The 27,971-nt window shown below is 42.8% G+C and overlaps 1 protein-coding gene across 3 annotated transcripts; it reads left to right on the top strand.

Moving 5' to 3' along the window:
• The first annotated feature begins 18 nt into the window (after positions 1-18).
• Positions 19-27,737, top strand: KHDRBS1 (KH RNA binding domain containing, signal transduction associated 1). 3 transcript variants are annotated; one of them, XR_005590843.1, is made up of 12 exons: positions 19-477; positions 8,760-8,884; positions 9,479-9,595; positions 13,858-14,004; positions 15,909-16,042; positions 17,009-17,213; positions 18,328-18,395; positions 18,763-18,821; positions 21,539-21,728; positions 24,277-24,332; positions 25,740-25,919; positions 27,255-27,737. XR_005590843.1 is itself a non-coding variant. In XM_039511691.1 (9 exons), the coding sequence occupies exons 1-9, from the start codon at positions 168-170 to the stop codon at positions 21,634-21,636; spliced, it is 1,263 nt and encodes a 420-aa protein (XP_039367625.1). In that variant the 5' UTR covers positions 19-167; the 3' UTR covers positions 21,637-22,819. The 3 variants fall into 3 exon arrangements, 1 of the variants encoding a protein (XP_039367625.1); XR_005590842.1 differs by lacking the exon at positions 25,740-25,919; XM_039511691.1 differs by lacking the exons at positions 24,277-24,332; positions 25,740-25,919; positions 27,255-27,737 and having other exon boundaries at positions 21,539-22,819.
• Positions 27,738-27,971: the final 234 nt, after the last annotated feature.

Genomic DNA, 27,971 nt, shown 5'->3' with positions numbered 1-27,971 from the left:
CGCAGGCGCAGTGGGCGAGGAGCTGTTGGCGGCGGCGGCGGAGGGGGTGCTGTTTCCGGCCCTTCACTTCCTGTCTTGGGAGCCCCGGCGGTCGGTGCGCGGCAACCCTGTTCGCCCTCTCGGTCCCCCCGCTCGTTCGGCCGCCCCCCCGCCCCCTCTTCCCGCGGATGCAGCGCCGCGAGGACCCCGCCCCCCCGCGGGGCCGCGCCCCCGGCCCCCCCGCCCGCCAACGGGCGCCCGGGCCTCGCCGGGCGCCCCCAGGCGGAGCCCGAGGGGCCGGGGCCCAGCCGCCGCCGCTTCTCCCGCCGGCCGCGACCGCCGCCGCCGCCTCCCAGACACCCACCGCCGAGCCCACCCCGCTCCTGCCCGGGGCCACCGTCAAGATGGAGCCCGAGAACAAGTACCTGCCTGAGCTCATGGCCGAGAAGGACAGTCTGGACCCGTCCTTCACCCACGCCATGCAGCTGCTGACGGCAGGTAGCGCCGGGGGGGAAATAGGCCCGGGCGGGGGGGGGGAGATCGGGACTCGGGGTGGGGGGCTGGGAGGAGACGGTCTTTGTTCGACGCTCAGAGCTGCGCCCCGGGGGAGCGGGCTGAGCGCAGACGGTGCCCCAGTGCCCCGCCCCTCGGAATGTGGCCCCGGGAGGTGACTGCGTTTCCCCGGTTGGCCGGAGCCTCGTGGAGCGGGGAAGCCCGGAGACTGGCTGCCATGAGGCCGTCCTGCCTGACGCTTCCCTGCCTTCGGGCCCTTCTCACAAACGATTGGTCTTCGTGCGGGGAGGAGGGGCAGAGGCCAGGGTCTGGGCAGGTTATGGAGAGAGGCTGAGCTGCGGAGGGGGGGCTGTCGCCTTTTTGTCCTGGGCTTGGTACTGTTTGCTGTGTAAACTGCCCCGTCTGCAGGGTTTAAGCAGTGCATGGGGAAGTTAAATTGCCAAGGCGGAGGGGGGCAGTTTTATAGTTCAGCTTGCCTCCTGCTGAGATGTACTTTGGACGGGCTGGTAGTTTTAAGATACACACATCTAGAATTGTTTAGACGGCATCCAGCCCCAATGGTTAATTCGTGGATTGAGAGGGATTAAACACGAACCTAGAACTAACTTCTTTAGGAAAGTGTGATTATCTTGGCCCTTTTCATCTTTGGGGGAGAGGAGACTAAAGAGAATGGTAGTAAACTGTTTGTTTGTTTGTTTTTTATGCGGTCTCTATTCGGATTCCTTTGAAACATGGGATTGTGGGTTTTTTTATTCACCACTGTGAAAATCTGTATTAGAGCTTGTTTCATGCCTCTGATGAAACTAAATGGAAATGGCACGGCGGCAGTCTTTGTTCTGTGACTAGGCTAGCACTCTCTTTCCCCTGATCATCACTATCCAATCGCCTGGCGGCTTGGATTTCTCCACATCACTACAGCGCAGCTGCACTGTAGTCACATTCAGTATCTGCATCAAGTAGACAGGGCTGTGTTGAAACACAGTTGTTGGTTTAAAAATTAGAACAAGTTAAAACACTAACAGCTTCCTGTGTGTAACAAAGCAGAGAGGCCGTGCAAGCTAACAGATAAAGGATGCCATATTTATTTTAGACAAGAAGAGTAGAATTTAGCCTCTTGTTAGGTCTATTGCATTTAAAAGTATATGTTTGATACTAATGCAATTCTTCATGAACTGCATTATTAGAAAGCAGTTATAATATGGTATTGCCAATATTAATACAGTAGATACATGACATCACTCCTTTCAACTCTTCATGTAAAACTAGGAAACTGCTATTTAAAGCCAAAACAATGAGGAGTCCTTGTGGCACCTTACCACAAGGACTTCTCGTTGTTTTCACTAATACAGACTAACACAGCTACCACTTTGAAGCCTGCTATTTAAAGCTGTAATCTTCATTGTACACGTGATTTGATGTGGCTCACTTCTGAATTTGTATCTTGGTGCCACTGGAATACGGCTTGGTTTTGATAAATTAGGTATGTATTATTCCCAAGATAATTAAGTGGTCTTCTTACAAAAAGACCATGTTTTTCTGAAAACAATATTTAAAGATGAGTCTTGTAATATTTTAGCCTATAACAATACTTCCACTAATGTGCCCTTCAACCAACTGGTGTGCTTTAACAGCAGAGGAAATATCTTTGAGTTGTATTAGTGAAGTGAAACCTTGTGGGTGCAGTACAAATTTGCAAATTCTTGTACTGAGAATGGCGTTCTCACCACGCATAACTCTTTAATTGCTGAGTGGTGCAATGAAATATTTAATATAAACCCTCAGTACATTTACAAAATATCTTTCAGTGTATTACAGCAAAGTGCCAGATCTGCTATGGGTTGAGCTTTTCTTTCTGTTTAAAGCTTAATTACCCTAAGTGCTCTAAAATCCTCATGCTTCACTCAGTTTGTCTTGACATTTGCTGTGCCTCATGGATGCAAGGTAGTGTTAGTGGTCCAAATTTGGGGTCATTTGAGCAAGGGACTCTCCTGAGTTAAGGTTGCTCTGTGTGACTTGTGCCCTTCCAGAATGTGGAGAGTGGCTAAATTTCTGAAATCCAGGAAGTGAAGAGTTAAAGTACACACTATGCAGTGACACACTGTTAATGCTGTCCTCTTTGAGCGGTGCCCCAGTTTGGCTTTATGTTTGAATGACTTTCTCAAAAATATTTACCATACAGAATTTGCAGTCCATACTCTAAAATTCTGTTCAATTCATCTAAGTATATCTGCACACTCATAACTGAAATTTAGGTATCCTACTATTCATAGTTTGGTTTGGATTACATGAGCAGATTACTAGATTGGATAATGTATAAAGGGTCTGACATTCCAGTCAGTCAAAGCTCTGAGCATAGAAACTAAATTAAATCTCATCCTGAAGCATGTCTCTTCTGATACCATCTGAAGTCACTAGGAAAATTTAAATACTGCAGCTGCGTTCTTGAAACCTAGTTAGTGAATAAACAAAGGTCTTCAGTTTCAGTGCTGTCTTGCAACTTTCACAAGATTACCCCCAGTCCTAAATATATACAGTTGTCATGCTGTTGCCAAGAGACTTGAAAAAAGAGAGCTTGTGTTCAGAGCAGTTTTTACCTTGTGAAAGGATATTTATAGTCTTAAGAGTTGTGCTTGTACAATTTCTTCAGCCAATGTAACATCTAAGGACTCATTCTCTTGTAAAGTCATCCAGTAACTTACTCTTGATGGTTTGATGGCGAAGGATCTGAATTCTTCATATGGATCGGGGAAAGCACATTTTACACTTCCAAAGCAGCAAAGAATCCTGTGGCACCTTATAGACTAACAGACGTTTTGCAGCATGAGCTTTCATGGGTGAATACCCACTTCTTCGGATGCAAGTGGTGGAAATTTCCTGGGGCAGGTATATATAAGCAAGCAAGAAGCAAGCTAGAGATAACGAGGTTAGATCAATCAGGGAGGATGAGGCCCTGTTCTAGCAGTTGAAGTGTGAAAACCAAGGGAGGAGAAACTGGTTCTGTAATTGGCAAGCCATATTGTCAAAGTTAGACTCAGGACTCACAGTTTGTCAGACCACTCTGTTTTATTAGCACAGCGCTCTCTGTTAATAACACCCAGATAATGTGAGCACCATGCAAGACACAAACTATCTTATTTATACAGATAAAAGGGTGAGAACTTAACAAGATAACAAAGGAAGCAGAATCAGAGAAGTTTACCTGGGCTAGGCATGCATATCTTATTTCCTTACTTAACTATTACCCATCTTTTGTTAATGTTTCGCCATTAGCACCATTGTTTATGCCTAGTGTTTCTTTTCCTGGCACCTGTATTTCAACATTTCTTATTTCTGCTTAAAGGTACATACAACATTTCTTGAATGGCTTGCCAATTACAGAACCAGTTTCTCCTCCCTTGGTTTTCACACTTCAACTGCTAGAACAGGGCCTCATCCTCCCTGATTGATCTAACCTCGTTATCTCTAGCTTGCTTCTTGCTTGCTTATATATACCTGCCCCAGGAAATTTCCACCACTTGCATCCGAAGAAGTGGGTATTCACCCACGAAAGCTCATGCTGCAAAACGTCTGTTAGTCTATAAGGTGCCACAGGATTCTTTGCTGCTTTTACAGAACCAGACAAACACGGCTACCCCTCTGATACTTTACACTTCCAGAGGCTGTGGAAGATTGTGTCCTAGGAGTCCTACAAAGGATAAGACATTTTAGATTTGGTCCATTTAGATCAGTCATTTCCATTGAGGCAGATATTACTCCTTTTGGCAAAGTGCCTATTGGACGTTTGATCAGTCAAATATTGTCAAAAATGATCAAATTCTAAAGCACTAATTTTTTAGAACAGTAACAAAAGAAGAGTAAGACTTTATGGTCTCCAGTTAGCTTAGCCTTAAATGCTTATGCCTTACTACAAAAAATGTTAAAATAACAGTTAAGTAACTCAGAAAAATGTGGAACAATGAACTGAAGTTCTGTGGCACCATGATGCAATCAAAAAGTTAGGCTGCCACCTACATCAGGGCATTCTTGCTAAAATACTTAACAATGTTTCACTGTGGTCAAATAATACGCAGTCGACAGGTCAGTTGAAGAGTTCAGAAGACTGAACATCAGGTGCATTTCCCAGATAACCCCCAACTATTCAGTTGGATCAGTTCCTCCATTTCTCCTTATCCTTCAGCACTGTGGGTTAGCGACTTGGTACCATAAGGCCCAGAGTTCCTCAGAATCTATGTCCAGTGCCATTTTCTTCTCAGTTTCAAGATAAGTGGGTACTATTGCATTGTAACGTCATCTCATGGAGTCTGGTTCAGACAGTGTTTGGAGTCTTTAATGTGCCCAACTCCACAGCTCTTATGTCTTACACAGCAGTTACTCAGTATGGGTCCTGTGAACTTTGACAAGAGACCCATGACTGCTGCTTCCTTTCCATCCTACATGTCTTCAAAGAAAAGCATATTTCTCTGGAGATGCCAGTTGCCTCCATCCAAGTAGCTGAGAATCAGTAGTACTACCTGATGTGGAGTCAGTCTCTTTCTCAGGAGCTGGTAGCACAGTGCTTGGAGGTGCCCCTTTTATTCTCATCCCCAGCTGATGCTGTGTTGATTATTTTATCCTCCCTCCAAGTGATGCAAGGGCCTTTCACGGTTTGATGGGCAGAATGGCCCATTCTAATGCATACCATATTGCACGCTGATTGGCCTGTATAGACCCTGCTGGCACACAGTAGGCCAGTTAGTGCACGATGTGTTGATGTGCCCCTAAGTAAACCTTTTGAGTTGCTATTTCTGCTGACAGTGTCCATTTGAAAATAATTATGGTGTTTCACCATCGCCTGATTAAATGTTTCTTTAAAGGGTACAAATTTGTATCCTCCCATTTGAAAACCTGCTGATTCTCTGGACTTTAATTTGGTGTTTCCAAAGCTTATGGAAAGACCCATTGAACCTTTGAATTCTGTTTTGTTAAGTTCTTGTACTGGGCCCATCACAGTGGTATGAGGGCCTTCCAGAATGAGATGTTAATCTTTTGTTTAGTTTCCTATTGCATGCGATTTCCTATTGAAGTGTACCCCTTGGGCGCTCTCTCTCTCTCTCTGTGACACCTTTCACTGAAAGTATCTCTGTCCACAGTTAGGAGGATGTCAGGGTTTTAGACCAGGGGTCTCAAACACGCGGCCAGCCTGCGGAGTTATTTCCTGCGACCCACCATAGTTCCTCTCACCCCCCCACCCCCCCACCCCCCCCGCTCTTCTGAGCACGCTGCGTCCCTGCTCCTTTGCCTACCTCCCAGTGCTGCCCGCTGCCAAACAGCGCTTAGGACTTTCCAGGAGGGATGGGGGAGGAGCAGGAATGTGGCATGCTCAGGGGAGGAAGATGGGCTGGGCCTGGGATTTGGGGAAGGGGTTGGGAGGGGGCAGAGTTGGGACAGAGACTTTGGGGGAAAGGGTGGGAAGGGGCAGGGCCTCATGGAAAGAGTGGAGTGGGGGCTTTCCCCACCACACTATAATTGGCTAGCTATAAAATCTACAAATTAAGACTAAAAGCTAGGGTCATGTGTTGAAAGCCAAAAAAGTTTTTCCCAGCTGTGCTGACTTGACACGATTGAAAAGCCCTGTTGACTCTTGAGGTGCAGGTTAAAGTGTTTGAAGATTTTTACTTGGCGATGTTGTAGCTCAGGCTTCCCCCCAGGGTACAACAGTCAATTAATGTGCCTACAAATGTAATGGTCTGCATTTTAACAAGTGTCAAATTGGCTTTTCAGTCCTGTTAAGACAACTCGATTGAGCTAATACAATTAAAAGTCACATATTTAGGGCTTCTGAAAGTTGCACTGGTTTAATTAAAGATGTAATTGGAAACCAATTTAATTAAACCAGTACAAACTCCTTTGTAGACACATTAATTTTGGTTTAATTAGGGATTAGTTTAGGATAGACTGAAATAAGCATCTATTAAACCAAAATAAGTTTAGCTAAATTGGATTAAAATGGTGCAACTTTGGTGCAACTTTCATGTACAGACAAGGCCTTAAACAGACTTGACCTAATTCCCAGATGGTTGCCTCCTTGAAATGGGAGTGTTCTAAGAATTAGTAAGTTTTGGGACTGGTTCGTCTGGGCAGTAGGAGGTTGCAGATGGGTGGTTTGTTTGACTCAGAGACAAAGTTTGTATTATGGCAGAGTGACAGCCCTGCTATGGTTAAGATGAGGTTTCTGTTTAAATATCTGCTCTTCAAAGGCAATGTCTAAACTTAAAACACTGCAACAGCCCAGATACAGTTGCACCTCTGTAGCGCTTTAGTGTAGACACTCATCACAGAAACGGGGGTTTTCCCATTGCTGTGGTTAATCCACCTTCCCGAGAGGCAGTAGCTAGATTGATGGAAGAATTCTTCCATTGGCCTGGTGCTTTCTACACTGGGGGTTAGGTTGGCTTAACTGTATTGCTCAGGGGTGTCAATTTTTCACACTCCTGCACAGTGTAACTTGGTTGACCTAACTTTTCATTGTAGAACAGCCTTTAGTCTTCTAAAGTTTGATTGCTCAGATTGCCTTGAGATTTGGTGTGCTTCATGAGGGTGCAGGAGTTCTGTTAGGGGTCCAAACTTAGGGCTATTTGACCAAAGGGTTCACAAGAACTTTATTTGGAAAAGATTTTGCTTCTCTAGTTTAGCATGGCACAAGCCTCTTGCTCTAAACCATTCTAGCCAGTCACTCCTGAATTATATTCCAGAGGGACACCAGCAAATTTCAAGTCCCGGGCTTGTCCGCACAAATGTGCATCTTGTACTGCCCATCACTTTCCTGGACAATACAAGCTCATATCATTTATTAATAGAAAAGTACATGCACAGTCTAAAAGGCATTACACTGAGCATGCATGTTACAGAGGAGTTACAGGATTGTTAACCTTCCAAGTTTCACACTAGCTTGATAGCTCATGGGTATAAGCAGTTGTCCTTTGAATCTGACTCACCCAGCCAGTCAGTTCAGATCCCGCCAGAAATTTGGAAAAGGTTGGAAGGCATATTGATCATATGTCAGGTTTTTTTATTTTGAGAGAATATAATCAATTTTTTTTTTAAGGATGCAAATATTTACTTGCGGGGGAGAGGGGTATTTTAGGGGATGGGGTGGTCTGAGCTCCTCTGCCTACCCCACCTCATGTGAATTGAGTTCAGAGGTTCCAGCCTCCCCCCACCCCCCCGCCACACACACTTCTTGCCTTCATGAGTATATGTTTGTATGTATCAGGTTGGGTGGGGACTTTTCCATCTATGAGGGTCTGACTCCTTCCACTTATCTGCACTTGTCCTCTGCTCAAACACTAAGACTGCTCCCCTGACAGAATACCACATTTGTCAAGTTTAACAACCACTTCATTCCTTTTTATAGCCCCTTCATACTTGAAACAGGGTACCATTTAAACCTGTATTTTCCCCTACCCTTCATTAAATCCACAAACTGCTTTCATATCCCACCTCACTACTGACAGTACCCATGGCAAGAAGATCCCACTGCTCTGCTACTGATATGACTTATGCAATTCTGTATTGAAATGATGCAGACTGGAACCTCAAGGTACATATTCACCTCTTTCCTTTGATCACACACGTGGGGACTCAGACCCTAATTTCCTCATGACAGTCAGAGCTTTTAACCTACTCTAGTTTAGTCTTCCATCATTTAATACAACTACATGTAACACAGTGAAAGCTGCTGGAATCCATGCAGATAATTCCCAGTGGCTACTGCCTGCTCCAGGGGGGCAGAGCTAAGGTTGTGTGGGCGTTTACTGTAAATCTGTATTTCCTGGTTTTCAGAGGTTTGTTTTGTGAAACTCAGCATTCTGGAAGGGCACAAACTATTACCAGGCAACCGTAGCCCTTCACTGACTAAGTTCTTTACCATATTAATTCATGAGGTTTGGAAGAAAGGTAGGGAACAGCACAGATCGCGTATTGCATTTTATGGGTTCATGTTCACTGTCAAATGAGGTGACTCGTGTCGTAATCCACCATTCCATTTGCTTATTATGAACCAACAACGTCCGTGGTCCTTCTAGAGTCCTAGATTTTGTGTAGAGAGACAGGCAAGACTAGATGGGCTGTCCTTTTTTTTACACATCCAAGTTTTGTTGCCACATAGTCATAAATGTACATATATTTACAGAGAATTTAGGGCGCTATAGCCTGTCATGATGCAACTGAATCTAAAGTGTCATTTCCATTTTGTGGAACGTAAATTATACTATTTTTATCTTGTCTAGAAATTGAAAAAATTCAGAAGGGTGAGACAAAGAAGGATGAGGAAGAGAACTACTTGGATTTGTTTTCCCACAAGAACATGAAACTGAAGGAACGTGTTCTGATACCTGTCAAACAGTATCCCAAGGTGAGGGCCAGAAAATAACTGACCAAGTTTCTCTGATCTTCCTGTAAACCTAATAAGATCTTAGATGCTATGCTTACTGAGTAGCATCTTTCTCTAAATCTCATTATGAATTATGCTAGAGTGGGGCTCTATTGCTGTGGAGTTTCTTCTATGCAAATTTGCAGTATCTTATTTCTAACGTTTTGGATTTCTAGAATGTCAGGATAAAAATGCAAGTGTCAATGAGTAATTCTGCTCTTTCATTACCAGGGTAGAGTTTCTTCTTTAGCTCTCTTTTCATGCTTAAAAATTAAGACTCCCTCTAACTCTTAAGAATTGGTGTCCATAAAATGGTTAGAGTCTAGTAATTAGAATTAAATAGACTAAGTGAGTTAATTTAGCATGAATTGCTGGCAAAATAAAACCTCTAAAAAGAGCACGCCAAACAGTTGCTAATATTTTCTACAAATATTATTTAAAGTATATCTCCGTGAGACTTTCTGGATGACTTTGGTTAAACTTCCAGTGTTACTGTGTCTGCCAGTGCAGTTTTAACAGCAATTGTTATTAACTTCATTCAGCTTCAGGACTAAATCTGTTTATCTCCCTTGTCAGTTTAATTTTGTTGGGAAGATTTTGGGACCCCAAGGCAACACCATTAAAAGACTGCAGGAAGAAACTGGGGCCAAGATCTCTGTACTTGGAAAAGGTTCAATGAGAGACAAAGCAAAGGTAAGAGCTTGAAAATCCATATATGCAGATTGCCTTTCACCTGAGGATCTCAAAGCATTTTACAAAGATGAAAATCACTAGAACTCAGGGGTGCTGACTTCTCTCTTGCTCTAACAATATTGACCTCCATGTATATGTTACCTTGTGAAAAATTATTATGGTTGAGCTAAACTCTTTGCAGAAAATATGGCCTACAGTAACGAGTCATCTTTTAAACATTCTGTGCATTTGGATGCAAAGGCTAACTATTTTTTTCTTTTGAAAGCTTAACTGCAAAATTAAAGAATTGAGTGCAATTCCAGCTTTCTTTACTCTGGCCAGGTACACACTACATGGTTAGGTTGACATAAACTGCCTTGCGTTGACCTAGTTGTGGAAGTGTCTTCACTTATATTTGACTCCTGCCGACATAAGTGCTTCTCTACACTGATTTAGTAACACTGCCTCTCTGAGCAGCACAGAGTCACAGCCAATGTAATTTGGACAACACAGTGTCAGTGTAGACGCTGCATTGCTTACTTCGACTGTTACTGGCTTTGTGGAGCCATCCCACAATGCCCCACACTGACAATACAGTCCAAACAAGCACTCCTGATGAGGAGCCAAGTGTGTACACACAAGCGATTCACATAACTGGTGACCGGATCCTGACATAAGTTAGGTCGACATAATTTTGTAGCGTAGACATGGCCTTAGTGCCTTCTTTAACCAGGCTATGGGAGGGCATTGAGACAAGGAATAATTATTTTAATCTTTTCCCCATGTGAAATCCTCTAGGCACTTACAGGTTCACTGGCAGTATCAACCTAGAATGTACCAGTCTTTATCTTCAGAGAATAGCAAAGTGCCAGGAGGATTTCTGAATGGAGAAACTACAGTAATTGATTTCTGTACTGAATGCTCCCCTCCTCCTTGCCCCTAAAGCTTGGTTAAATGGGGTAGTCAGTGCAGAGCTAGGATTTCACTCAGTTTTTACGTTAACGTTGCAAGTCACCTTTACGTTTTTAGATTTTTTTTTCCAATTTAGTAAGAATCTGTTGAATTTATTTAGACACTTAACATTAAAGCTGAACTGGCACTGTCTAAGGTGTTACCACAATTTTTCATTGCAAACCGTGCCTGGAAGGAAGGAGTGTGCCGTTGAAAGGGAATGATGTTACTTGTATCTGCCAAAAATCTTCTGAAGAAGCAGTTACAACAGTGCATTAATACAAGTACCAACACCTCTTTCACACTGATATAAAAAGGTGGAAGCTGTGGGGGAATAGGCTAACTGCTCTTGGTAAATCATTGGATAAGAATGTTGCTGCTGACATGTGACTTTAGTCCAGCTGTGCATTTGAGAGCAGGAAGCAGTTACAGGGGAAGTGATAAAAAGCACTTACACAGAAGAAATATGACTAGCTGTTAATGGCAAACCAGTTTAGTACCACTGACTTGTATACCAAACATGATAAAGTATATACTACTGAAAGCTGCAGTAAAGTTCACCCAGGCCAAATCACAGTGAAATCATTAACAGCCTCTTAAAACTTTATGGTCTGACTTTTCAGAGGTATTGTGCACACTCACAATTTCCACTGAAGTTAATGGGAGCTGCAGGTGTTCAGCAATCAGTCCATTGCTGTCTTTGGAGACCACTTCTTTTATATGTCCATCTATGACATTTCTCAAGGTACAGTCTGGACTGCTGTTCCCTGAATGCTCCTTTTACACTGCTTTGCTGTGAGCAACCATTCCTGATCTGCTCTAATATAGCTTCCAGCATGCAAATTACTCCCCGTTGTATTATGAATGCTCTAGCCCAGTGGTCTCCAACCTTTTTTCGCACAAGATCACTTTTTGAATTTTAGTGCAACCCAGGATCTGCCCCACCCCACTCACTCCATCCCTCCCCCTTCTCTCCGTCACTCACTCTCCTCCACCCTCAATCACTTTCACCGTCAGGGGTGGGGGTGGGTTGTAGGCTCTGGGCTGGGGCCGAGGGGTTTGGAGTGTGGGAGGGGGCTCCGGGCTGAGCCTGGGACAGGGGGTTAGGGTGCAGGAGGGGGTGGAGGGTGCAAGCTCTGGGAGGGAGTTTGGTTGCAGGAGAGGGTGCAGGCTCTGCGAGGGAGTTTGGGCGTAGGAGGGGGCTCCAGGCTGGGGCAGTATTGGGGTTCAGGGTGCAGGAGGGGATTATGAGGTGCTGACTTTGGGTGGGGGTTGGGGAGCGGGAGGGATACGGGCTCCCACCGGGCAGCACTTACCTTGGGCGGCTGCCAGTCAGTGGTGCAGCGGGGCTAAGGCAGGCTCCCTGCCTGCCCTGGCCCCATGCCGCTCCCAGAAGGGGCCAATGCACTGGGGGATGGGGGGCATGTGGCTCTGCATGCTGCCCTTCTTTGCAGGCACCAGCCCTGCAGCTACCTTTTGCCACAGTTCCCTGTTCCCAGCCAATGGGAGCTGCGGAGGCGGTGCTTGCAGGCAGGAGCAGCATGCGGAGACCACTTCCTTCTGCAGGGGCATGCTGGCCGCTTCTGGGAGTGGCGTGGGGCCAGGGCAGGCAGGGAGCCTGCCTTAGTGACAGCCCCGCTGCACCACTGGACTTTTAGCGGCCGGAGATCACGATCAGCTGGGAGAGTTTCCAGGATTGACCAGTCGATCGCAATCGACCAGTTGGTGACCACTGTTCTAGCTAGTCACTCCTGAATTATACTGCAGAGGGATACCAGCAAATTCCCAGTCCTGGACTTGTCCCCAGAAATGTGCATCTTGTACTGCCCATCACTTTCCTGGACAATACAAGCTCATATAAATAAAGTACATCATTTATTAATAGAAAAGTACATGCACAATCCTGTTGTCCCAAATACTTCAATCCAAACACACTGGTTTAGATAAAATAGTAAAACAAACTTATTAACTACAGAAAGATGGTTTTTAAATTATTGCAAGTAATGAGGCACAAAAGTCAGAATCAGTTACAAGGAAACAAAAGGTAAAACACCACTAATATCTAACTTAACAAGCTAAGTGAATTCAAAGCAAAGGACTCTCGCCATAAGTTCCATCATTTTTACTGCCTGAATCTTTCAGTAAGGATCTCCCCAGGGCTTGTCTACACTCACTGGAGGATCAACACTGTGGCGATCGATGCATTGGCAGCGGTCAATTTAGCGGGTCTAGTGAAGACCCGCTAAATCGACTGCTGATTGCTCTCCCTCGGCTCCTGTACTCCACCTGATCAAGAAGAGTAAGGGGAGTTGACGGGAGAGCATCTCCCATCGACGTTGCATAGTGTGGACCCCATGGTAAGTAGATCTAATCTACATCGATTTGAGTTGCACTATTCACGTAATTCAAATTGCGTAGTTTAGATCGACTTTTCCCTTTAGTGTAGACAAGGCCTCAGTCTAGTGCAGCTTCCTTTCTTCATCCAGTGTTGTTGACGCCATTGGTAGAGAGAAGAGAGATGATTTGTGCTGATTTCTTTCTCTTCTTAAAGCCCTCTCTCTCTTGTGCAAGAGTCATCTCAGCTGGTAAGAATCACCTCCAGTGTCTGGGGAGGGAGGAAGGAACTCTCAGCTGTTTTGTGAAGCCCACACCCTCTTTCCTGCCAAAGAATGGCCACTTAACTAGTTGGTGGCCCATTTGACTTTGTTGACACATAGCTTTTTGTCTGTGGGGAACTGGTTTGTCCTTGCCCCCACAGACTTGGAACCTGTCTTAGTAATATCATACAATAAAACTGTACATCGTTACATACAATGTTGCTGCACATATTTCACCAGAACAATAACGATCAGGAAATTGTGTTTACAAATTTTACTTCACAAGGCATACTTTGTACAAACTTATCATAATTCTGAAAGTGATGAACATGGGGTAGAAACTGTCACATCATCCTTACTAAATTACGGATATTTTCTGGTGGAGAATTGGCCTGTTTCTGTTTAAAGAAGTCTCTCACATTCTTACCTTACAGTACTGTCACCTGTTTCCTTTTTTCTTTCCATTTACTCTTGGTACTGGAGACTGTGCTTCCTTCCTGTGGCACAACTTAATTTTTCTATAGCCCCATTCACAAAACAATCATTACTTATGCCAGAAACCTATTTTGAAGTCTTGAGGGAGTTACCGTTTGACAGCCATGGTCAAACATGGTTGAAAATTTTAGGGTAGACAGCCTTGTCCTGCTAATCAATGCTTAGAAATATGATTAAGGATGAAAATGATTTCTTTGCACCTTGTTTGGCTTTAGGAAGTTGAATCATGCTTTATTTCAGGAGGAAGAACTGCGCAAAGGAGGAGATCCCAAATATGCTCATTTAAATATGGATCTGCATGTCTTCATTGAAGTCTTTGGACCACCTTGCGAGGCCTATGCTCTCATGGCTCATGCCATGGAAGAAGTCAAGAAGTTCCTTGTTCCGGTATGCAAATTTGTTTCTTGATGCTTTTTAGAACAGAGCCTTGGCTTTGGTACCCTTCCTTGGGGAACATACAGTAGCTGTTTATTAGTTAACTTGTGCCCTGAAGGAAGAGATTTTAGACCACTAACTGAGACAAGGTGGGTGAAGTAATACCTTTTATTGGATCAACATGCTTTCGAGCTTTCATAGAGCTCTTTTTCAGGTCTGGGTACTGGTGTCACAGCTAAATACAAGGTGGAACAAATTGATTAGCATACATAGTTAACATATTAGTTAACTGGCTGCTTCACCTTGAATGGCCTCTGACAATGTGTTAGATACTTATACTAAACAATCTGTTCCATCTTGTATTTAGCTCTGATGCTGGAGCTCTGTGTAAGCTTAAAAGCTAGTCTCTTTCACCAGCAGAAGTTGGTCCAATAAAAGATGTTACCTCACTCAGCTTGTCAAGCTTAGGAAGAAGCTTCTTCTAGAGGCACTTTACTTCATAATTGCCACTTTGGGGTTTCCTGTACCAACTAGGAAACATCTGTTACTGGCTGATATGACAGGGTATTGGACTAGGTATATGAAACTGGTCTGAGTTTGTATGGCAGCTCTTCTGTCGGGAGCAATCTTAGCTATGCCCTGTAGGGTAATAAGTTTCTTGAATGGGTTCCATTCATCACTTGAAATTGCCTTGTAGATCCCTAGCAGGAAAAAGTCCTGGTAGCTCTTAAATCAGTGTTCTCACCGCTTTTAATGGGTTTGACTTGAAGCAGCCTATTTCAGCTGATACCCGGGCATGTTATATTAACACTTAATGCCTTTTTTAAATTTGGAGATGGTTTTCATTGACTGAGCTTACAAGGCCCTTACATGCAACTTTACGGCATTGCTTTGGATGTAAAACAGTAAGTTTTGAATGCCATGTCTGATCAATTCCAATATTTCAGGGAATGTTTTTGGTGTCAGTAAGCAGAACCCTGTGGATTTTGGTGAAAACCAGAAAAATAAAAAGAAGAGAAATGGGAGACATGCAGAGCCCATGCCTTTTGGTTAGCAGAACCACAGCTTCAGCCACCTCTGTAATTCTCTATAGATAAAAGAATTGATTGAGGGAGGGGAAATAACACATTCCAGCATAACAATACCCCTTATTTGAGTTCTTCCTTTGTCCCAGTTGATCTTAAAATGTTACCACCCCAAAGGGGAGAGAGAAGAAAAGAGAATGAATGGTGTGGCTGGGGTGGGTGGGGCAGAGTGGTGAGCACACAGGGCTCCTGGCATTGGGAGGGCTGGGGTTTGCAACATGTCTCTGAAATAGAGGATGGAAGGGAGTGGTGCACGGGGAGCTTGGGGACGAGAATGGAGGTATGCCAGGAGCCCCTGGTGTGTGCAATAAGCTTAGTTTGCAGAAGCAGTGTTGCTGTGGCAGCTCTGGAATCCTGACAGGCAGGCTAGTATTGGTAACCTGATCTGTGTGCGTGTCTGGGGAGGAAGTGGGTTGGAATGGCTTCTTCTGAGTTACCAGAATCTTCTGCTGATTCCCTAAGCTATATCCCCTGGGGAGATGATAAAGCATGGAGCTGAGAGATGTGCTGTGTTCATGGGACTGTGAAAAGACGGCTTGGGTTTGCAAATGGGCATTTACTCTTCAGCAGGCTGCATCCAGCTCCTGCTGTTGTGTGGGTGCAGTGATCAGTTTCCAGTGTGCCTTTGGAGGAGAGCATGGCATTTTCTGTCAAAAGCATTTGGCTGGCAGTGAACCACGTGTTTCAAAAGGGGACTGTAGATGTTTTGTGACAGCTGCTGTAGCTTGAGGTGTGACTCATACAGATTTCAGCAACTGATGCTCTAACATGTTAATCTCTGACACCTCAGAGCACAGGGTGGCTAGCTACTAGTGTCCCTTTTCTTATCAGGATATGATGGATGACATCTGCCAGGAACAGTTTTTGGAGCTGTCTTATCTGAATGGGGTACCAGAACCAGCACGTGGCCGAGGGGTCCCTGTGCGAGGAAGAGGAGCAGCTCCCCCTCCTCCACCTGTTCCTAGGTAACTTTCAAAAGTATTGATGTTGGAAATGGAAACTCTACTACATAAACAACAAAACAGGTTAAATTAGTGTGTGTGTGTGCGTGTGCCTGAACTCCAAATATTGGAACTTCCAGTATTGCAGGGCTGCTTTTATTAAATTGGGAGTTATGGTCTTGTATGCTGTAGCAGTGTGTGTGCTAGAAAAGGGGTAATAAGACTTTTAATGGGGGTTGGTGAATGTTTTGTAATCTGAATTCCATTAGCTTTAGAAAACCACCTTGCTGAAATTGCATCTGATTTCTAGAACTACTTAAAGTTGAAACCTATAGCTCATTGGTTCATCATCTCCGGTCAGTGGGTCCTCCACTGCACTGAGAATCTGCAGCTTGTGCGTAACTTTGCTACTGTCCTGACACTGATGCTTTGCTCAGTGCATTGGACTAAATCAGTGATGAACCTATGCTACACAGTGCCAGTATAGCTAGCTAGCATTTATCCCAAATGAAGGATAAAAAGAGAAGCCTCTTGCTGGTGTCTAAATGTGTTTAGTACTCAAGGGTGGTTAGTCATCTCCTCATTGGACTTTGTAAGACCCCGACCCCAGGGTTCCCTTTCTCCTTAGCAAACCTACTCATCTGATCAGCTATGATAAATTTGTAGAAAAGGTCTGGACTACTTTTGTAGTAACCAGACAGCCTCTGCAGATCCACACCTTTAAGATGTTTAGCAGTGGTGACTACTTGGGTATTCAGCTGGTGTCTCTGCATTTTCCTTTGGTAATGTTTCGTATTTGTAGTTTTTATGCAGCATTAATCTCTTACCAGAGTTGCATTATAATCCTATTTATGCATCCAGTTATCAATTTTATAGCACCCGTAATGAATAACTGTTGATCTGTCAGTAAATTGTCTTAGATATTTAGAACGTCACTGTGGCTTTTGCAGCGTACGTATATGGTTATTTCTAATCCTTTTTCTTTTCTAGGGGGCGTGGTGTGGTGGGTCCTCCTCGTGGGGCCCTGGTGCGAGGAGCACCAGTGAGAGGTGCCATAGCTAGAGGAGCTACTGTGGCCCGTGGTGTACCCCCTCCTCCAGCAGTAAGGGGCGCTCCCGTACCAAGAGCTCGTGCAGCAGGCATTCAGAGAATACCGCTTCCTCCTCCACCCGCACCAGAAACTTATGAAGATTATGTAAGAAACTTTAATACATATTCTTTCCAAGTAGCTAGAAGCCAATTACTTACAGATCCTCAGGGCATGTCTACACTGAAATTAAAAACCTGTGACTGGCCCGTGCCAGCTGGCTCAGGCTAAGGGGCTGTTTAATTAGGTGCTCTGGCTGGAGCCCAAGCCCAAACATCTACACTGCAATTAAACATTCCTGCAAGTCCAGGTCGGCTGGCACGGACCAGCCATGGGTGTCTCATTGCAGCGTAGGCATACCCTAAATGTTGGGTATTAACAAAGCAATTGCACTAATGGCCCTTGCTTAGTAGCAAATGCTAGCACTAGGCTGAATGGTTGAACTGAGAGGTGAGGTTATTGTTTTCTGTTAATAAGTTTCCGTGTGCGCCATAATGAAACACTTTTTTGGAGGGGAATAATTACAATGCAACTGAAGTGTGGCCAAGATTATATTTTAACACGAGTACTGGTGCCCAGCAAAAAAACAATCAAAACACTTCTGTGGAAAGCTTCTTGTAGAAGCAGGGAGCACTGGAGTCTTCCGATCATGTAACCGCAGTAAGAACTTACTTTAACATGTGAATAAACTTGGTTAAAATGTTGTTGTCACTACAGACACATACCCCTGAGTGTTTTCTTTGCTAAGCTAAGAATATTTGCTCTTGCCAGCACAATGACTTACTTTAGATGAGCACCAGAGTAAATATTTGAAGAACCATCACAGTGAGATTTGTCTTATTTTCCTCTCCTCTCCCCCCCCCCACCACACACACAATGCTTCCATCTCCTGGCAAAAGTTCCTTCAGTTTTCCATTGGCTCTGATTAAAACTAGTGGGTTCTGTCTACTTGTAAATCCTATGTTGGAGAACCCACTTATGAGACTTCTGACATAGCATGGACATAATGCAGCCTTGGACACTTTACAGGACTCTGTCATGCCTTGTGAACATGATTAACATTCTCACCTTCACTGCAAGACAAAAGTTCCCCTGGGACATGCTAGGATTTATAAGTTCATCTGAAAAGGACTGCTGAGTAAATTCAGTTTTGCTCTTTCCCTTAGTCAGAATGAATGACACCTTCCACATGTATCCATCCTTATGTCATTGTCTGTTTCAGGGTTATGATGATACATATGCGGAGCAGAGTTATGAGGGATATGAAGGCTACTACAGCCAGGGCCAAGGGTAAGTGTCATTTTTCAGTCCCCTGAAAAGTTCTGCAGAATTTTCAGGTAAAATTAAACATGTTTCCATTATTTTAATAATATTTTGAGACCAGTTGTGCCTTGTTCTGTTGGCTTCTAATGTGTTTGAAACAAGCAGCATGTGTGGAATGTTCCCGCTAGTCTTTAGCTCTGCCTTTAAAAGGAATGGTCATACTTACCCAAGGTGGTAGGGAGGTTTTGGGTGTCCTAATTCAAGCACTACAAAGTAAGTCTTGAATTATTCTTGAGGGTCTTAAGACTTTGAATGCTCCAGCTCTTGGGGTTTGTGAATAAATTTTTTCACCTCTACACAACTAACTTAAATGCGTCCTGTCTTCCTCTTTCAGGGACACAGAATATTATGATTATGGACATGGGGAGGCACAAGAATCCTATGAAGCTTATGGTATGTCTGGAGACACTTCTTGTGTGATGGGAAGAGAAGGGGCTATAAGTCAGTTGGGAATTGCTTGAAGTTTCAGATTTTTTGCTTTAAATTTTCTGTCTTAAAGTAAGAAAATGCTGATGATATAGTTCCAAAAAGTGACCAAGGGGCCTTTATGGGGAAAAATATTTACATTCCACAGATAACACAGGTCTACGTGGCAGTCAAACTGAGGTCATACATCATGGCTTTGTTAGGCTCATATCTAGTTTGACTCTTGCAGAAGTGACCTTACCTAAAGACCTGCAGTAGAATGCCATGTTGGAGTTCTTGCCACTGTGTGCCCCCTACTTTTTTTCTTCAGAAGTGGGGTGTTTCTCAGCATTGGTCAGTTTTGTGCATGGAATGCTGCACAGCTGGAGGTCTGAATTCCCACCTACAGTAGTTTGGCTTGCAGAGGTTATATTTTGTTGAGTTGGATGAATGCACAACTCCAGCTGCTTCCTTGTAATCCTCAAACCCTTCCAGTTGAGACTGACTCTGCAATAAATACGTGCTTGAAAAATGGATTTTAATCTAGCATTAAATTTTCTCTTTAACTCGATAGAGCTCTGTAGCAACTGTATATATGGCCTGTGTTTGGCTAATGAAAATACTCAATTTGTAATTTCCCAAAATCTGCACTGGTCGTATAGAACAAGAAATTTGATCTAACAAATGCTGTTGTTTAAATCATATATAGGAGACAACACTTTGAGAAGCCATAGTAAAATATTGATTTATTACTATTGCATTGCATCATGAAGAATTTAGGAGGATTGAGTAAACTGAGGCAGTTCTGGCTTGCTAGTTGTGAATTCACTGCCATGTATCAAAGAGCGAGATTTCTGGTCTTCTGTTCAGACCAGCAGAAGTTGAAAGTGCTGCAAAAGCTGTGCAGTCAGCCACTTGATGTATTAGAAGCACACTTTCAGCAGCCTCTACAGTCAGTTAAGGCACAGAATTAGTTCTAGTGGGAATCCCATTACGTACTCCTGCTGAGGCATGGGACTCAAGTATGTTGAAGGGGAGAAAGGTGGCTAGCATGGGGTATATGAGATTTTCGGGGCTCAGAGAAGCAGAGGGAGGCCTCTAGCTGTCCCATGATTAAGCATATGAAATGTTAAGATGGCATTACATCTCCTGCTTTGGGAGCAAGCAGAAAGTGAGGCTTAACTTTGTGGTGGCATACTGGTCCATACTTGCGTTGTATGGAGTTTAAATTCAACTGCCTAACCGAAGATTTTCTCATCCGTCTGAGTTAAATATGAATAGACACTTGCTGTCAGTAATGCTGGATATCTTCCTTGCTTCCATTTAGAATGGCTGTTAAATGCCTTGTTTTGTTTCGTTTCCTGTATTGGTTATGAAACATAAAAGCCTCTTTGTGTTTCTACTTGGTAAGAGAGCAGTGCTGTTGTCTGAGATTTGAAGGCCAAACTGCTCGTACACTTGGCATGAAGTTACCACAGTTAATCTGTGTATCCACAGTAATTTCCTTTGGCCTCTGCTTTCATGAAAACAAAATTAGAAAAATAAATTGTGCAGCCAGTGTGGAGGCCACTTTGAGGAAAATCAAAATGCATTTCACGATGGTGGAATGGAGTGTTACGCTTGCCTCTCAGTGCTTGGTGTATATTTATTCCTCTGAAACCGGTGACGTGTGGAGAGAGTGGCAGATGTGCAAAATAAGAATATTGCAAGCGCAAGCCATAATAAAAGCTGATCTTGGATATTTGGGACTTGAGCTAGCTCTAGGAGAATGGGATTTGAACTTTGCTTGTTTCAATAGTTATTTATATGGCAAAAGGATTTTGAGAGTATTCAGCTGTCCTACTGAAAGCTTTTTACCATAATCAGTTATACATGTTGGTGCAGGTACCATGTTTAGGGAGTAGTAAAAGCCTGATCTCAGGAGACAGGCATTGAGTGCTGAGGCATCTTCTAGAATGTAATCCCTAAGTAGTCACTGTCCCACCCTTCTGCTACTAACTGGCAGAAAACACTGTTATATCTCTGAGTTCAGTATGAGACTGCCATCCCAGAGCAGTGGTCGTGATTTAGTCATTTTGGCGCAAGGAGACTTCCTTGCTTTTATTTTTAAAAAGGAGAAAAATGCTTCTTGTAGCAGTATCCTGCACAGCTGAATCAGAGTTTATGGATTATAAAATGCTGCCTGCTTACAGACTGAAAGAGCTTTAATGGCTGTGACCTTAGCTGAGGCTGACTGCCAAAGCTGCTTCAGGAATTGGAGTCCATTTCAGATCTACTGAAATTAATTGGTTGTTATTCATAGATGAAAGGTATCAGGTTTGTTCAAGTATGAGCCTAGTGGGGGTATCATATCTGCAGACTTCCAAAGGGATTCCCATACAAGTAACCTTTGTTAAATGTTTGCAAAGTTAGAGATGCTCTTGGTAGAGATTTTAATATTTGTGGAATTTGAAGCTATGTGACACTGGGATCTTGTAGATAAACAGTAGTCTTATAAAAGCTTAAAGGGTGGCCTATAAAGGCCTGTGAGCCAATAGAGTTGTAGGAATATTAATGCCATTGGTCTTCACAAAGCCGTGATATTGAAACTGGAGGCAGGTGTTCTGACTGGTGCACAGTGCAGTCATGCTGCTGCCCTTGTCTGCATGCGTCTCATGCTGTTAGTATGCTGTGCACTTTGACGTTTATTGCTCTCTCTTTTGCAGGCCAAGATGACTGGAATGGAACAAGGCCCTCCCTGAAGGCCCCACCAGCTAGGCCAGTGAAGGGGGCCTACAGAGAGCACCCTTACGGACGCTATTAAAAACATGAGGGAAAAATATCAGTTATGAGCAAACAGTTGTTACTGATTCTTGTATCTCCCAGGATTCCTGTTGCTTTACCCACATCAGACAAGTAATTGTCTAACTGTTTTTCTTCGTGGCCCCCTTTTCTCCCACTCCATCCTCACCTTGCATTCTGGCTTCTGTACGTAGTATTTTAAAATGAGTTAAATAGATTTAGAAGAACAACTTTAATTTTTTTAAGTGTGTAGATTGCTTTTCTTTGTTGTTTAGATATAAACACAACTGTACTTTTTTTAATAAAAGTTGAGTTAAAAAAAAAGTTAGTTTCAAAAGTGACATGCTTGCTTAACAGTTATGAAATTAAGGTTTTGTTAACCTTTAAGTTTGGTTTTTAAGATACCCGTAAAAGTTATAGTTGCAGAATCCCAAAAGTAGGCTACATTTCAAAATTCAGGGCTGTTTTTAAGAATTAAAATCATAATGTAACGGTAGTGGCTGCCACCGTTTAAAAGTAAGCTCAGTTGTCAAACTTTCCTTAAAAGCAGATTGCTGATGAATCTTAAGTTTAAATTTTAATACAAAGATCCTCATAACAAATTAAATAGTTTTTTTTAAAGTTAATTGATTTAAAAAAAAATTAGGTTTGTAAAATTGACTTTTATGTGGGTTTTGAAATCTAGCCCCGAACACGCGGTGTTGAGAGATGCTTGGGAAGCAGATTTTCCAGTGTAAAGGGGTTATTAACTTGGTTCTGTGCGGAGAACTTTTAAGAGAAGAACAAATTTAAACTACTACACGGCTCTGTCTAATTGCCCAAGGTTTGAAATCAGAAAGTATTAAATGGATAGTAGGTTTGCAGTCTGTAAAACTACAGATTTCTCGTTTTAGGATATTTGGGGCAGATAATACAGTGCGAGTTGAAAATTGGCAAAGGTGTCAATATTTAGCAATCCCGGTGACTTGTTCAAGTGTGTCTCAACACTAGCTTTATATAAAAAGGGACACTGCAGCTGAAAAAATGAGAAATTTCACTTTGTACATAGGTTAAAGTCCTAATTGGATTTGTACGCTGTCCTCCCACTTTGTTCTTGAAGATTAAATGCTACGTGTGTAAAGTCTGCCTAAATAGGTAGCTAAAATTTGTCAAAATGTCTGCAGCAGTTTGTCAATAAAGTTTAGTCCTTTTTTAATCAAAGTAAATGTGATGAATTGTCATTTTTTTTGTTGAACAATAAAATAGCTTTTCTCTTTCAAATAAACTTAAATTAATGCTAAAGTTAATGGTCTTTTTAAAATATGGAGACATTCTAAAAATGGTGTTTTTCTGTAACCTTTACAAAAAGCTATCAAGCTGGTGAGTGAGCTTAATTTAAAAAGGAGGGAAAAAAACTTTTTTTTTTTTTTTCACCCCCTGGAAGTTGTTGAAAGCAGTTTGAACCAGTACTAGAGTAGAAATCTGACTTCTGCAAGTGGAAGGAGTGTTTATGGGCTGGACGGAATTAGTTTAATGATTCAGATTTCAGATAGCCTCAGCTTCTGCAGACTCCAGATGGAGTCTGAAATGGCTGGTTCTAAAAGTAGAATAACAAAATGAAGATTGACAAATCCAAGACCTAGCTACCAACAGGAGGAAAAAAGAAGCTTTATTTTGTTTGTGAACACAACTAACCCTTGTCTAAAGGTGATGCCTACCTGCTTTAAGGTAGCCTGCATTTGGGAAGCCAGTTACAAACCCACAGTTGTTTTGAGAAGGGGGCAGGTGATTACTTTTAATATCCTTCTGGGAAAGCATAATAGGTTAAAGTAAAATGCTGCTTAGAGAAACTCGAGATGGTTTGTTGTATTACCCTTCTCTGCAAAATATAAATCTGACATCGTAGGGGGGAGAAATAAACTGCTCGGGGGTGAAAAATGCACTAGAACATTAGGAACCAAACTGCCTGTAGCAGTGCATGATTGAGGGGAATACTTTAAAACAAAAAGTTGTATTTGTAGATTGTTATTAAAATGTAAATAACAATTTTCAACAATGGTTTGGAGTCAGCTTTCAGGGCATAATGTCTTGCTTGATGAAAAGATCACCCTATACCCCCCTTTTAAAGGAAAATTATCGCAGGAGAATAAGGATGTGTAAAGCTAACATGCATCGCAAAAAACAAAAGGTAACCTAAATGTCTGCTTTTAATAGCACATTTCTCTTTTACATAAACTGTGACGGCAACTTGCATAAACTTTATTGAAACAATTCTTCAAATGTTAATGTAAAATTTGAAAAAAAAAATGTTTAAAAGTAGATGTTTTTAAAAAAAGACCACATGCTTTTGCATAAATTAGCAATAATTTCAATAATCGTGCACTTTGTACATGCACTGTAATGTAACCTGGGCAAAAAAAGGAATCTGAAAGCTTAAATTTCAAAAATGTAAAATGACACCGAATATAGATAGTCCTGCTACTGCCAAAAAAAATTCTACTCAGTTATTTAAAATGTAAAATGATGACCCTTATAGACCCCAACATTGATATTCACTATGAAATGTTCAGAGCTCAGCTTAAGTTGCATGTTTTCCTTCCTGTGTAATTTGCATGCAGGATCTTTTTTCTTTAAATCTCTGTTTTTCCATTAAGGAAACTCACAATCTCATCTCAATTTGCAGGAGTCAAGAACGTCGCCGCAAATCATCTGGATGAAGATGTTTTTGTCAAACACTGGGTAGGTTATTATTCAGTTTTGCATCACATGGCTAGTTGTTAACATCTTCTGTGTGGGAGGTGGAGGCGTTGCCATCTGATGTGCTAAATAGAAGCAGCTCTTCATATGCACACAGATAAATTAGATTGTTCTAAAAGGCTAATTATGTGACCGCTTTTGTAGCGGTCACTGGAGGAGGCGCGGGTTGTGTGGGTGAATGTGCACCTGCTTAAGAGCTCTCCCACAGATCAACCTGCAGAATGAAGCTGAGTGATGGGTCTGGGGAGAGGTGGAAGTGTGGCAAAGCAAGAGCAAGGCGATCTTTTCAGCTGTGATGTGGAGAGAGGATTCACTTCAAAGCCAACATAAGGCATTGTTTGGAGGTGCTACCCCACCTTCCGGCAATGGAGCAGTTATATCTAGTAACATTCTTCACATGTCCTCTGCATACTCCCACTCTTAAGGAGCACGGGCTGGTGCAGTTTGCATGGAGGCACCTTCTGGTAACAGTGCCTTTTAGTGATCGCATGCCTCTCCCCTCTCCATAGCTAGCATTTGAACACATTCTGAAGGAGGCGTAGCAAAGAGCTGCAGCCCCAGTTCCTTCCAACCACAGCCTTGAAAGGATGTGGATCACAAGGATCCATAGCTATCGATAAAATGCCTTCTATTTTGTTAGATTAGTTGATGTTAGTAGTTTTAGGATAAGTTAGTATAGCTAAGGGTATGATAATTACCTGGTAATGACTGTCATGGAGAAGCCAAACATCAAGAAGCATGGATTTTAAAGGTGTCACCCAGCAGTCTTCCTGGCCTCCAGCCTTCATGTTCGGTGCCTGAAATGCTTAGGAGAGAAGAATTCTCCTTCATGCTGTGCTATGTGCCACACACTTACTTCTTGGGCCTGTAAAAAGAGACAGACTAGCCTTTTGTTACACAGCACTTGTCAGCCAAGCCTGTGAGATTAGATGCAGCTAGAGGATCCTAGTGAAAGGATAGGAGACCTGAATCCACTCCCAGGAAGGCTTCAATAGTGAAGGCTCTGGCTTTGGCAGAGAGCTCCAGTTCCAAGTTGACTCAGCTTGTGGTTGCCAAATCCTCTGATCCAACACCACAGATATTCCCTCCATAAGAGCTGGTTCCAGATAAGGAACATAAAGCTCAAGAGAGACTACTGGAAACAAGCACTTAGATTACAAGGGAAAGGAAGGGCAAATTGGAGCATATCTTAAATGGTTCTTAGGACCATTTTGAGTTTAGTGTGGCTTCAAGATCTAAAGATAAAATGCCAGATCAGTGGGGGGGGACCCAAAAGAGACCAGTGGAACCCATATGTCGACTACTAAGGTTCCTAATTCTACAGTTGCAGTGTAGATTCATGTGGTTCCACAAGAGAGGACAGGTTGACTGCATCTCTTTTCCCCCCAGAACAAGCAACCAAGATGGGAGCTTGAATAACGTAGCTGGAGTGGACATAGCTTAGGTCAACCTTACTCTTCTCGTTCTGGTGGAGTACCAGAGTCAACTGGAGAGCACTCTGCAGTTGATTTAGCGGGTCTTCACTAGACCCACTAAATTGACCCCTGCTACATCAATAGTAGCAGCCTGGTAAGTGAAGACATGACCTTAGGCAATGTATAGAAGGGAGTTATAGAAATTCTTCACTCTCCCCTCTTATTCTTGTACCCCATTCCACTAGGATGGTTGCTGTGGCTGTAGTGTGTGCTAAACATGTCTCCTCTATTGAATTAGGTAGACGTGCCACATGCAGTTCAGTTCACACATTCATGAAATGCTGTATTAGATTTGGCAGCCAGATCTGACATTCAGTTTGGCAGGACAGTTTTTCAATTGTTGTTTAATTAGGGCTCCATTTCCCTCCCTCCCATCTTTCATGTTCTGCTTGCCAAACTATCCGAAGAGTGGGAATGTGCAGAAGTCTAAGGAGAAATGAACGTTGTTTGTATGTAAACAGACCACAAAACCTTGGTGCGTTTCTGAGGTTTAAGCTAGCTACAGGCTGTTTGTTTTTGTTTTGTTTTCTTAAAGATACAGACACAGGCTTCTCACTCTTAAGTTTTCAAGCCTGACAACAGCTTGCTTAGCTAAGAGTTTTGAAGGGCTGCACGCACCCTCCATCAGCTGATGGAACAACTTGAGCCTAGTGGGTTAGAGAGAGTCTCATGATTCCTTTGGCTGTCATTTACTTTCAACACTGACAGCTGACATGCTCCCTCTGGTGGATACTCTGATTATCATTCATTTGCTTACCCTGTGGAAGCATTTTATTGTCTCCGCCCACCTGCCCTCCTTGCAAACCTAGCGATACATTGGACAACAGCCCAACCTTCACTCAAAAGGAATTGACAGTTGAAAGCATCAGTGGACTGAACTGCTTATAAGCTGGGGTCGGAAGAGTCCACTGGGGCCCAAAGGCAGCCCTCTAAAGCTTGTAGTTTTCAGGCTTCTGATCAGTTTCTCACTGGATCTTTGAGACCCAGGAGTGAGAAACTTGAGACTTCCAAAGGAACAGAATGGCAAAGTAATAGTCCCTTATTAATTACATTGCCCGTAAAGCACTACAGCTTTGCAAAACAAACAAAAAACCCTGATATGTAGGGACTGCATAAGCACATAGAAGCAGATCTATCTTACATGGAACTGTAAGGACACAAGCAAGTATCTCTAATCGTATTCCTCTGCAATAGGAAAGGAATGTTGGGAATGACGGTGGTGTTGAAATGTTACATTACACATCACTCTCTTCGGAAGTCTCTGCTATCTAAAAGTATTAGTCCATTGGTGTAAATAGATTAGGGAAACAATTTATATATGGGTGATTTCCATGGTCCATTTATTCTATACATGTTTTTGGCAATGTAATTAGTTATAGTATCCATTTCCATTGTTATACCAATTCTTTTCCCATTTCTTTCCTACTAGGCACAACCTTTATATCCTGTGGAAAAGATGTGATAAAGATCATCCATTATGGTGCAGATTTTTATCCAGTGGAAGTGAATCTTGTGGCACTGCCATTTGGAATGTATACAGCTTGCCTCTGCATTACACTTCCTGCCTATGTTGGGTGTTTATATAAAAGATGCTAGTGTTCTGGAGGAATGTAAATCTTATTGTAAATAATTGTATTTGCCAAAACTGGTTTGAGAACATACTGCTTGAAGCATTTTCCTCTATTGGAAATAATCTGATCTTTTTTGGTCTAGTGTATGTACTGATTGTAGAATTATTAACATGAAAATCAGATTGATGATTTTCTGAAAGATGTTTTGACAAATTATGGGCTTGACTTGGGACCGAGCCAAATTTTCTGGCTTGTGTTATGCTGGAGGTCAGACTAAATGATCATAATGGTTCCTTCTGGTCTTTATCTTTTGAATCTATTAAAAGTAAATTTTCTCTTTATACCGTCACACTTTTCCATTGGGTGTGGTTCGGATCAAACAAATGCCTCTGTGTTTTACCTGTAAGTAATAGAATCCTTGAGGTCCAAAAGTCAACTGTACCAAAGGGAGCTCCTCTGAGGGGATTACAGGTTTGATATTACAATACCACCTAGAGGTCCCAGTCAAGATCACAACCCCCTTATGACGTACTAAAAGTCAGCCCCTGCTTCAAAGTTTGCTGTCGTTGTCAACG

The sequence above is a fragment of the Mauremys reevesii genome, linkage group 23, assembly GCF_016161935.1.
Source record: "Mauremys reevesii isolate NIE-2019 linkage group 23, ASM1616193v1, whole genome shotgun sequence".
In the NCBI taxonomy this organism is placed as follows: Eukaryota; Metazoa; Chordata; order Testudines; family Geoemydidae; genus Mauremys; species Mauremys reevesii.
This window is presented reverse-complemented; position numbering and strand designations above follow the sequence as displayed.